Source organism: Passer domesticus, chromosome 6, assembly GCF_036417665.1.
Source record: "Passer domesticus isolate bPasDom1 chromosome 6, bPasDom1.hap1, whole genome shotgun sequence".
NCBI classification, from domain to species: Eukaryota; Metazoa; Chordata; class Aves; order Passeriformes; family Passeridae; genus Passer; species Passer domesticus.
The window spans coordinates 10,715,392-10,727,694 of NC_087479.1; the positions used below are offsets into that span (position 1 = coordinate 10,715,392).

Below are 12,303 nucleotides of genomic sequence, written 5' to 3' on the forward strand. Positions count from 1 at the left end.
TATCTTACCCCATTGAACACAACAAACCACAAAAAAAATATCAGAATGGCTCTCTTATAATGTAAAAGATCTCCCCCCCATTTTAATTAGACCACCTCACTTCACAAGTGTAAAGGCACAGAACAGAGGCTACTACCATTTCTGCTTTAATGGGGAGAGTCCATATTTCTTACCTGTAAATGAAGTATTTTAGATTCATTATTCCGCAGCATTTCCTTCTGTCTTTCAATTTCTATTTCAAAGCTACAAATCTGATTATGTAAAGTTTGTATACTCTTGTTCTTTTCCAAACTTTCATTCTGGAGCAAGGCCACCTGGAAAAAATTCTACAATTACTCCTGCCAAAGTTTATTAAAATATCTATGTTAGTTTTAAACTATCTTAAACACACAAAAGGGATAAGATCCTAATAAAAATCTCTCTCCACGTATTGCAAATAAATAAATAAAACCCAACTTTCTGATAGCTAATTTTGCACTTGCACTGTATGGTATTGGTACAACTTTGGCTAAAGAAAGTGCAGATGGGACACAAAACCAGCAAAGAATTTGTGTCTAAATGTAACATTTTCTTTATTCACTTGTTTAATGGCTTGGTTTCCTGGTTTCCACCAGCTGACTTGGGAGTTGCTTGGAGTTTGGAAGAAACAACCTAATTCACTCTGAATTGGTGTTAAGAACTTGAGCCCTGCACCGAAGTGACACCAGAGACAAGCTGAGCTGGTTGGATCAGGGAACACTAATCTTCTTCACCTACTCCAATCTGTCCTGATCTATAGCAAATTTAAGGAAAAACATCTGCATGGGACTGACTTAAAAGAATGTGATGGCAATGAAAACTCTTGAAATGAATGAATATAGAAAGGATCCATGCATTTGAAGGACAATCCAATGGTGCCTAATAGTAGAAAAGACCAAAGAACTACAGGCTGTGAATTACATTCTCTCTCTGTACTGACATTTTATGAATTTATTCATTAGTGACTCATTCTGTTTTTAAAACACGAGTCTTGTTAAAAGAATATCGTATTATATATCTCCTTGGGGATGAAAGTAATACAGTAAATATTTTCTGTCACACTGCTTAGTGCTTGTTCATTAATGTGGTTTGGAGAAGGGGGCTGCTTGGTGGTGGTGCATTGCTTTTTTGAGAAATGTAGTTTTCCCCCAGGCAAGATCATTCAGCAGCAAAAATGCAGAAAACAAACACTTGGCACAAGATGATGTTTGGACATGCCCTAACTATTCCACAGATAGATCTTCAAACGGATATGACACAGCACCACTTCAGACCCAAAAAAATCTTGATAGATGTTTCACATCATGACCAATTACTTGGAAGTTTCATGTTCTCAAAAAAAAAAAAAATCTACTCCTGGCCTCTATTACAGGTGCTAGTTTGAGGTTAAGCCATTTTCACCCTCTGATGTGGGTGCCACTGCAGAATTCCATCCCCCTAACTGCCCTCTAATCAGACACCAAATCCCTTATGTGTCACTGCATTCCTAGCAGAACCCAGCCTGTTTGAAAAGGTAATTCATCTCAAATCTCTAAACCAGCCTAAACTAGACAAAGGACTGTCAAAGTCCACAGGCATTCAGCAAGTTCTTTAGATGGGGCCCAAAAATACAGAGATACCATAACATATATGTGGGTATCTACTTTTCAATATAGTACAGAACAGTGTGTGCATTCTGCACTTTATACATGGAAAAGCTGGCAAAAGAAACTCAACAGAAATGAGACAAAGCTAAGTTTGTCAGTGCAGAGAGAGAAGCAATACTGAGACTGAAGGAATACATGCCTAGGTACTAGAAAAAATTTTCAAGAAGAATTTTAAATTTAAGCCAGTACCTCTGCCTTCCAGATATTTAAGATCTGCTGGCTGGACGCTTAATTTTTTTGCATCCTTCATTTCCTTAGTGAATCAGAGTTCTTTAGTTAAGTGTGATCTTCACATTTCCTTTTTCTCACTGTTTCCTCCCCAGGCCTCCCAATCACAAGGCAGTTATGCTCTGGGTCACTAAGCATCGCATTTCCATTTTTGTACAAGTTATAAAACGTGGGCCTATCTTGTACTGAGATCTTCCACACAGCTTTACAGAATACAAGAAAAGTAGAATTATGTCCTGTGGTCCTTAATCATACAGAACTGTCATTGCTAAGTCAGCAATTGTAGTTTGGCTGTGATTTGTGAATTAAAAAAAAATAAATTAATGCTAAATAGTTTCCCAACTATAGTTTCAGCATAAGTCTTTGGAACTTCAGTTTAAAAAAGGGTTTAAAAGGGAAACACAGCATCTAATTAGAAATTGCATCCTTTACTTAGTTGGCATGTTTGAAATATTCCTAGGAAAAAGCATGCTCTTATTCAGCAATTTTGCAAGTTAAGCTGTTGCATATTGTTGTTTACTAAAGAAGAATGGAAAAAACCATATGCCACAAGAAACTGTAGTCAAACAGGTTCCATATTTAAGTCTCATAGTAAAAAAGAAAAAACAGTTTATACCAGTTTTCTGTAAGAATGTAATGAAGCCACAAAATTACGTTCAACTGATTATTTCCAACATTAAAAAACTGTGGGAGTTCAGTCTGCAATTCTACACCATCACAGGGGAAAAAAGCACTGAATTTTAATTCCCCGCACAAAGTTTTGATTCAAGATTTTACATCTGACCTTCTCTTACTACTCTTTACCACCAGCACCATTCAATACCAAACTCCTAACTTAGCACAAGCTTTGCAGCTCTGAAGACTTCCAGTCTGCCTACTCCACATGCACTGTTACAGTGTGGTGAGTGGGAGAAGAGAACTTCTCCTTTCCCCTCCAGACGTACCACAGAGAGAGCCCCAAATGAAATCATGACCCTATACAAACTAAGAAGACTTCCACTGGCTTCAGCAGGGCTGAGATTTCTGAGATACCCATCAGCCAAGGTGACTGTGCACCGTTGTTCTTCAGTGCATTGATTAATTTTTTCCTCAAAGAAGAGCACAGCAGTGAAGTTACAAATCATTTTGTTACCCTTCCCTAGAATAAAGTCACTGACATATGACATGTGGTTAGCTATTCTGGTAACTTGGCACTGGCTTGGGATTTCCAGTGATTCAACTCTTTATTATGAATAGGAAGAAGTCTATAAAGCAGGAAGTAAAAAGAACAAAAATGGACATATGATGATAAGCAGTTATGTCCTAAATGAAAGTTGAAACAAAAGTCAAGCATAAAACAGTAGTGAAGTGTATCATCTCTAAGGTCTGTAAGAGACAAACATAGAACCACTGGGCATTTTTTAAATGACAAAGTACCTCTCAGGACACTGAGAAAAGGCAGAACATGATCTATTCTGCAAGTCACAGGGAACATGGGTTTTTTCCTATGATGTAAAATAAATTGTGCAGTTTTCACCAGACTAATGCAAAACGAACTAAGGATATGAATCTGTATCTCTCACAACCAAAAGATGTAAAGTTCCTATATTGACAAAGTTTCAGATGCAAAAGCAAAGTTGAGTAATGTTATGGATCGTCAAACTAAGAATTTTTCTACATGTGTAGTTAGTTCTACCTAAAAGAATCTGTATTAGATCTCTGCCAGGTTCAATGGCTTCCTTAAGAGGCTTCAAGTTCAAAACCAAGCAGTTCAGGAACAAACACGCTGGGGGCAAAAATCATATTACACTGTTCCAGTGAATGTCTGCTTTAAAACTACAATTCCTGCAGCTGCATGACCTTGCTGGAGACCCAGGCAGAAGAGATCTCTGTAGGCCAAGAAGGGAATGTGCTTTCCAGACAGAGTTTGCTTGTGATCTGCTCTGAGATGACAGAAATCATATCCTAATTGCCACTGAGCTTACACTGGAATTGCTACTTGTGAACTCATTTCAGAAAAGTCTGAAGGGGGCTTCTCACTCTTGAGCCTGCATATGTAGAATACTTTGGTAATTCTGGGATCTTCTTTCCCTAAAAATACAGAAACATCAGTTTGATGTCTATGTAAGACTTTTTCAAAAGGATTTAAAAAACCAGTAATCTCTTCTAAAGTTTTACATTTTTTAAATTAAAGGCTTGAATTTTATTCACAGAACATGTGGTTTGGTCATTCAAGCTTATTGACAAGATCACAGCTGATACAACTCCCAGCATCTCCCAAATCCCAAACAATTTAAAACCTGGAGTCCCAAGGAAACACTGCAACATGAACTTCATGCTGGTCTAGCACTAAAGCAGACATCATCATGCCCATGAGTCACAATATATTTAATTTAATTAATCTGTGCAGGTCTTTACATTTGGAGAGCAAGAACAAAAATAAATAATATAAATAACCAGTTTATTACACATTTCTGAAGTTATGTCAGGAAAAATTATGAGGTAGTAAAGATAAAGCTCATTGTGCTGCCATGGCTTTCTGAACTCTGTTCTGTAATAAGGCAGCTCAGAGAGGAAATATAATACTGTACTGTTTATTTATCTGAAGAAAGTGTTTTAATTAAGTTATCAATGAGGAAAATTGTCCATGGAATTGCGAAGCCAAGTTTCTCACAGCATTTTTTTATATAACAAAGGTACAAAGATATGCTAACTGGCTTGATAGCTTTTGAAGCCTATTAGTGCTTTAGCTGTAATGCTGAACAGCTGTAAAACAGGAAAAAAGCGCTTCTTCCAGTACTTTTGTATGATTTAAAGAAGTCAATGAAAATTAGAAGTGAGTAGAAGATATACCTTATTTTCTAGAGCATTGCTCCACTCTTTCAATAAGTTAACATGCTGCACTGCTGAGCTGGCTTCATGTGCTTTAATTTGTTGGTTTGTTCCCTGTGACAACAAAGAATTTATACATTTTAGCCAATTCCACTTCTTTTAAACCTACAAAGAAAGAGTATATAAAGACATCGAACCAACACTACATATTTTGGTTCACAGGTGCTTGTTGCAGAACTGTAGAGAGGAGGGAAATCTACTTGGGAATTTGCAAAAATCAGAAATACATTTAATATAGCAAGTGTTTTATACAACTGCTATGTATCTCCATCCAGTGTGCTTGATAACTCAGAAACAATAAAGATGAACAAGATTTACAAAATGAGTTGTATTTTAGAGTCTTTTGTGTAGCTTAGAACTAAACAAAGCACAATAAAACCCTCGAGTCATATAAAATCTGAAGCTTCCAATTCCACTAACTGTAATTTAAAACTTCCGTTCTATTTCATTAACAGCTCCATAAGCATTACATTTTCCTTCAGCTGAATATTAAAGACAAATATTTAAGGTAAATTTATCACTGGAAACTGCCAGCTTTACAAACTACACCGAGAATTATTACAATGACTATTTTGTCATGTTTAGATGTTACCACGATTGTTCCATGATATTCAGATATGCTGCCTCTGCACAACCTATAAGTGCTGTTACAAATAATCACTGTATAGTTTACAGAACACACATAGATTATATACAGAGTACATAAGATGCAGACCACATTACTTACTTCATTTGTATTGTGTTGCTTACACCTACTTCAGTAAGTGCTTTGCAATGCAGAGAATATTAGCTTTGATGGTAGATAGTGCTGCAAAGCAACTGAAAGGGTTTCAATGATCCTCAAGGTATGTACTCTATATAAAGTACTAAAAATATATATGTGGATATATGTACATATATGCACACATATACATACATAAAATGAATGGCAATACGTACAACATAACAGTGGGCAGGGTTACAGCATTGATCAGTTCTACCACTAAGAGCATTACTATTAACACTTAAAAAGATGAATGCTCATTATTTAACAGCCTGGAAATACCTGCAGGACATCATCTATAGAGACGTGTTGCTCCTCAGTGAGTCCTTGTCTTTTTCAATAGCCATGGGCTAACAAATGAATCATTCTATCAGATAAACGCCATTTTTTCCTGTCAGTGGTTTCTGAAATGTCCTGACTAATATTTTCATTACATAAGCATCCAAATTCCCCAGGATTTATGGTAAGTGAAGCAGAATATTGGAAGAAACTGGAATGATACCACTGAAACTAAACTCTCAGGTTTGACTTTATTTTTTTTTTTTAATAGTGCAGGGATTGCCAGGATTAAAACCCGTAACTTTTTTTAAAAAATAAATTTCATGCTTTGATTATACACCTGTGTGCACACAGACATATTAATGCACATAAAAATACATGTTTTAAGTGTGCTAACCTACATGTAACCTCAATCAAAAATATTAAGACACACAAATGAGAGAAAATATAAACATACTTAGTTCAAGAAAATGCATTCATAGAAACAACTGAAGTTACTAGTTTATTCTCTGAAGAACTAAAGAGACTGTCCTCTTATCCTAAGTTAACAAGTTCTTCAAATGTGTCATATTCCTATTTCAACAAGATACACCTAATACCTGAACTCACAAACCACTGCAGGAATGTGTGGGCTTTTTGTGTTGTTTATTTTTAAAATGCAAAATCAAACATCTCCTGTATAATCACTTGGTGCAACTGGATGATTTTCTTAACGGAAACTAGAGAAGTCCAGAACTTTCATGTCAAAGAATTAAGTTCTATTTGCAGACTTTCATCAATTGGGAAGTATAATTGTTATATACTGACCTGAAAAGTGCAGCCATAACGCTTAAAACTACAGGTACTTGGGGCATTAATACATTCTGACAAATGTGCATTCAACTGCAATAGGAAAAAAATGTGAGTTTTGGCAAAAAGACTTTTGCATGATAACATAAAGGGCAGAGGTTATCAGGTTTGTATTGTGTGCCATTTGCAGAACATACAACACACATGTGTATATTTTCTCCAGTCTGATCTCAAGTGCTAATTCTGTATATACACATATGTAAACCACACGCACATGCCAATACAGTATACAGTGTGATACATTTAATATACAGTGAAACTTCTACCAAAGACTATTTCAATGGGCAACCCAATTAAAAAAACTCAAAACAAACAGAAAGAACATACTCTGTAATCATTCGATTTCATTTGACTTTCGTGAATGGCTAATCTTTTCTCAAAAAGTGATTTTTTTTTTTTACTGGTGCTCTGAGCAAGTCTTAAGATCAGTTTCACTGTAGTAAAAGTACGTTTTTTTCTAATCCTAATTTCACAAGGAACCAACTTTTCAAAACATAACATGCAATTCTCCGTGCCTAAATTTAACAGCAAAATTACACAAAAAAGACTAAACAAGTACTGCATGAAACAGACAAAGAGTTTTAGAATATGTACAGTTAAGTAACTTTAAAAAAATGCAGTACACGGGATTAAAACTGATTAGTAAAATGCCTGCATTTTTCACAGATTGAGATTTAGTCCAATATCTTGGATTATTACAAGCACAGACCATTTTTCATTTAAAAGTCAACCAATTCACAGAAGCATATACATATACATGGACAGCAGCAGCACAGATGGCAGCAGCTGGATGCAAACTGCCTAAAAGTTGGAGCAGAGAGACATTTTTGGAAAGGACAGCCTAACAAACACTCTCCTTTCAAAAACAGAGTCTGCAGTTTGTATTTCCCACAAAGCAGACAGGAGCCAGAGCCTGGCTCCTCAGCTGGCATCACTCTTTTGGGCTGCAGAATCTCATCTGAAATTCCCACACCTTAAGCCCCACATGACTCAGCTCATCCACCTCCCTGGAAAGAAGTGGTGAATCAACACTGCTCTCAATGTGTAGCTCTGGAACAGACAAAAGAGTCTTTAAAATCTCATACTGAGATGCCATCAGTCACTCATCTCTGATTCACAACTATTGTGTTCTAAACACTACCTGTAGAAATTCACAGTATCATTTCAAAAGACATGTAGTGGAGAAAAAAAAAATGAAGTAAGAAAGGGACATGTGGTCTAACAGGTTTTACAAGAACGCCACATTTTTCAACTTCTGAAAAGCAGAAGTCTGCCAAAGAGTTATGAATTAAACATGAAAATTGCCTTTTATTCTACAGTAAGATATCCACTTGTACACTACAGAATTTTCTCAAACTGTTAGGCAGGCATTTTCCCATTTTCTCCATTAGACTTCTTGTCCCTAATCATGCAACCAAGAAATACATACATTTTCACAGTATTAGAAAAAAAAAATTAAGCAACATACAGCAACAGATGATGCAGGGCAAAGGGCTGTTTAAAGTTCTGTTCCTACCCATGGTTTCAAACCCCATTCAGACTCTGTGTGTAACAACCCAGCCTTTAATGGTGCAGCCCTTACAAGCACTCAGACACACCTCTTCTGAAAGTAACTGCTGAAGTCAGGGCTTAAGAATAAGCCAAAGTGCTCCAGAACCAGGATCTAATCTTGGCAGTAAGCACTGCTAGGGTTGGCCAGTATATGTGTTTTCTCTTTTCTTAAAAGCTCAATTTCTCTTAATAAATACAGTATCTATCATATATTTTGTATTTCATTATCTTGGAGGAAAAGACTGCATTAAACTTTGGCAGGATTCTTATGTGCCTTCTGCACTCTGCCACAATTAATAATTTACAAGTGCGACTGAAAAATTGTATGAATCCAGCTCAGGAAGTAAGTAGTAGAGGAAAGAGAAAAGCTCATCCTCAGATCAGAAACTTCACTTCCCTTAAAAGAGGCTTATTGAGTGATGAAGACTTCAGTAAGTTCTTCTCTATCTTTGGCAAGTAAGTTCTAATTTAAGGGATAAATTAATTACCTCAATTTTGACAGATGCTACTTTTATCTTTTCATGTACAAGAACATGGATCTCTTCAAAGCCAGGCTTAAATTTTTTTTTATCTATTTATTACTGGAAACTTCTACACATCAGGAGAAACTTTTATGCATTGCTGCATCTGCTGTTAGAGTGTTGTACTCAACCTTACACCATTTCTCTAAGTATCAGTTACTATTTTACCCCCAAAATTTAATAGATTTAATAGTAATTTAAGTTTTTCCATGAAACTACACATCTGTATGATTTTTGTAGTCTTTGTAACCCTTTTCAATGTGGACTGAATTTTAATTGTGTATTTTTATTTTAATATAAGCTAACTACCCCAAGATGCTGCTCTATGGTGCTGAAACGAGGGAAGGGCAGGGGGAGAGCTAGTAAAAACAAAAGCAAGAAGGACATGCGCTAATCTTGGACAAGCCAAGTGTAATAATGACTCAAAATTAAGAAATTGCTTCTTTTAAAATAGTTTTTCAAAATCATTAAAAATATTTGAGTGTTATCACACTTAACTGTGTGGTAGAAAAAGCTTTTCCTTAGATCTCACTTTTTAACAAGGAAATGGCTTCTGGCAAAATTCTTGCGAGATCTTACTCAAGACATTATTTAATTTTTCAGCACAACACTGGGCATGACTTCTTACCTCGCTCCTCATGAGCGTTTTAACACTACATTTATGAGGACATGAAACCATGACACATGGGCAGTCTGTATCTTCATGTTTCTACAGAGGAAAAAAGCAAACAAACAACAAATCAGATCTTACTCTTTAATTAAGAGGACTTACCTGCAAAGAAAAGCATCCTACAATAATTAAAAATCCCACAAGATTTTTTCAGTGTAATTCCTAGTTGCACAGTTACAGAACTGCAATTGCTCAAACATAATTTTATACTTTTCATGACGGTGTTGATATTCTGAAGCAAAACCAAGGGTTTCCTTGTGTTCTCCCATGCAAAGCAAATTTATTTGCTTACCATTTTATTGGTTTTACTTCATACAATGAAACAGTAGTCAAAGTTGAGCTTTAACCCCCAACAATAACTCACAAAACTGGGCATCTAGATGTCCTTTCTAGTGAGGGTATATACTGCATGGAAAAGTTCATCAGAAATATACACTTCCCACTCTGAGATTCTCTTTCCTATGTATGGATATTCCCTTCCAATTATTTTCTAATTTTGATTCCCAAACACCTGACATTAAGATTCACTGTTATACATCATGATGCTGGGCAGGGATTTAACCTGAACTCAGATGACAGGTACCTCAGCACAGCTGTCAAACCCTACCACCCCAGTGAGGGAAGAAAGTCAGGCCCAAGATAACTGAATTTACATTTCCTCTCCCTCTTCTCAACAAAATGAAAAATCCACTTCTCGTCAAGTGACACGACCCATTCAACTTGAAACACACTGCTTCATTTCTGGTACTTAAGAAAAGCAAAGGAAACAACGCTCTAGATTTATAAACCTGTTAGAAAGGGAAGAACAAATAGCATGCCCTTCTTGGCCCTGTGACCAGCTCTATTCTTTGAAACAAAACCAAGAGGTAAAGGAGATCTGATCTCCCAAGATGTGAAAGGCCTTGGTCAGAATTCTGGCCTAAATCTGCCACTATGTGAGGCTGTGTATCTCCTCCTTTTAAAGCAGGCCATCAGATGCTGTCCTGAGCCATCTTCCCTGCTATGCTCCCCATTCACACTCGCTCACTTGGGCTGTGGCACAGTCCCAGTGGCAGGAACCAGGGAACCCTCAGCTGCTCCTCAGCCAGAGAGCTGGGACAGCTCCTGAGCCATCTTCAGTCTGTCCCCACCAGGGTACCCAGCCAGGAGCAATGCCAAGCCCTCTCCTCAGATCAGCCTGTCAGGGTGACAGTGATGTTTTTCTGACAAGAGGAGGCCCTAAGCACCACTCCTGCTCAGAGTCAAGAGCTGGACCTGGGCTTCTCATTCTGAACACATCTGGAATTGTGCTGAAGGGAGACATCTCACACAACATTAGGCTTTAGGAGCCTAATGCCCTACACATGTCCTTATTTATTTATCAACTAGAAACCCAGAAAAGTAATACTCCCTTCTAATGTTCATTCCCTAATTTTAATTCCCTAACCCACCCAAACCATCTGACAAAGGCTGTGACACTGAGCCTTGGTTCTTGGCAAGAAGGAAACATGTAACTTCTCAGCATTCTCTCCTGGTTTCCTCCTTGCTCCACATCCCAGTGTCCATCCACTGAGGCCATGGCAAGCCTTTCCAGAGACTTCAGGATATATCAGAGTAACCCCAGTCCAGAGGCAGAACTCTCTCCCTCCTGATCTCAATTCACCCAGCTGAGTACATAAAGCCAAACACCAAATCCAGCACAAACCACGGCACACGCAGGGCTCCCAGCACGGGTGAGGGCAGGGGAGGAGATTAACACAGCTCCCAGAATTAGGAACACATCTGGCTCCAGAGCAGTGACAGGGAGCAAGGGACAATATCTGGGGTCATCCCTGATGCTGTGCCAGTCAGCTCAGCTACACTTCAGAGCACAGGGCAGAGCCCAGATTGTCCTGGCAGGGTCTGGTTTATGGCCAGGGTTTCAGGGAGGAACCCAGGCATGAAACAGTGCTGTCCTTCCAGATTCCTGTCACACTTCTGCTGTCTAAATATCAGTGTTAGAGGGCTAGCACTTCCAAGCAGCTTTGTGGATTATACAGAGAAAAATACAGTGATCCAGAAGCATTTAATACTACTAATTTCCATTTTAACAATGCACCATCTTTATCTGTCAGGAGGTAGAAGATGGAAAGGGTAGGTTTGTGACAAAAAGAAGCCCTGAGTTTTTAGATGGTTTGAACAAACGATATTAAGAGGAGAAGTCACCGAGTGAGCATGCAGCAAGACAAATGCAATCTAAAAAAGCATTCTACTAACATTGCTAACTTGTTGGAGTCTGCCTCCAACAACGGGGATTTCCTACCCCACCGGTCACGGGATTCTATGAAGACATGAACCACATGTTCTCCAGTAAAATTTTTTGTTTCCATTTGCATACCTTTTTTCTTAGTCTGCTCCCCCTACCTCCGTTTTCAGTTCAAGTCACTGAGGCCAGCTTCAGTCATTATTACATTAGAGAAAATTCTAGGCTACAGAACCCAGAGATGAACTCGAGTTCATCTCTAAAAATCCAGTTTTGTCAACGGGGTGAGAAAACTCAAATGAGAAGTTAAAAGAAACCTTACAGTACCTAAAGGGGTCTACAGAAAGCCAGAGAGGGACTTTTTTACAGAGGCGTGTAGAGATAGGACAAGGGAGAAGGGCTTTAAGCTGATAGAGGGCAGATTTAAATTAGATATTAGGAAGTTCTAAACTGTGAGGATGGTGAGGCACTGGAACAGATTTTCCAGAGAAATAGTGAATGCTTAATCCCTGGAAGCATTCAAGGCCATGATGGTTTTAAGCAACATGGTTGAGTAGAATCTCTCCCTTCCACAGCAGAAGGATTGGAACAAGAATGATCTTTAAGGTCCCTTCCAAGTCAAACCATACTGTGATTCTAAGATTCAAACATACAGTGTCATTAAGCTTCTGATTCTTATTACTAAA

General features: G+C 37.8%; 1 protein-coding gene across 10 annotated transcripts in view; it reads right to left on the reverse strand.

Moving 5' to 3' along the window:
* The window catches only part of TRAF3 (TNF receptor associated factor 3), a 69,279-nt gene that overhangs the window by 13,814 nt on the left and 43,162 nt on the right, over positions 1-12,303 (reverse strand). For 6 of the 10 annotated variants that reach the window (XM_064423293.1, XM_064423292.1, XM_064423291.1 and 3 more), the window contains 4 exons: positions 9,355-9,435; positions 6,613-6,687; positions 4,725-4,817; positions 174-314 (listed from right to left, as the gene is read on the reverse strand). In XM_064423293.1, coding sequence (XP_064279363.1) covers positions 174-314; positions 4,725-4,817; positions 6,613-6,687; positions 9,355-9,435 — 390 coding nt within the window. The remainder of the gene's footprint in view (positions 1-173; positions 315-4,724; positions 4,818-6,612; positions 6,688-9,354; positions 9,436-12,303) is intronic. The other 4 variants (XM_064423294.1, XM_064423295.1, XM_064423296.1 and 1 more) reach the window with 4 other exon arrangements.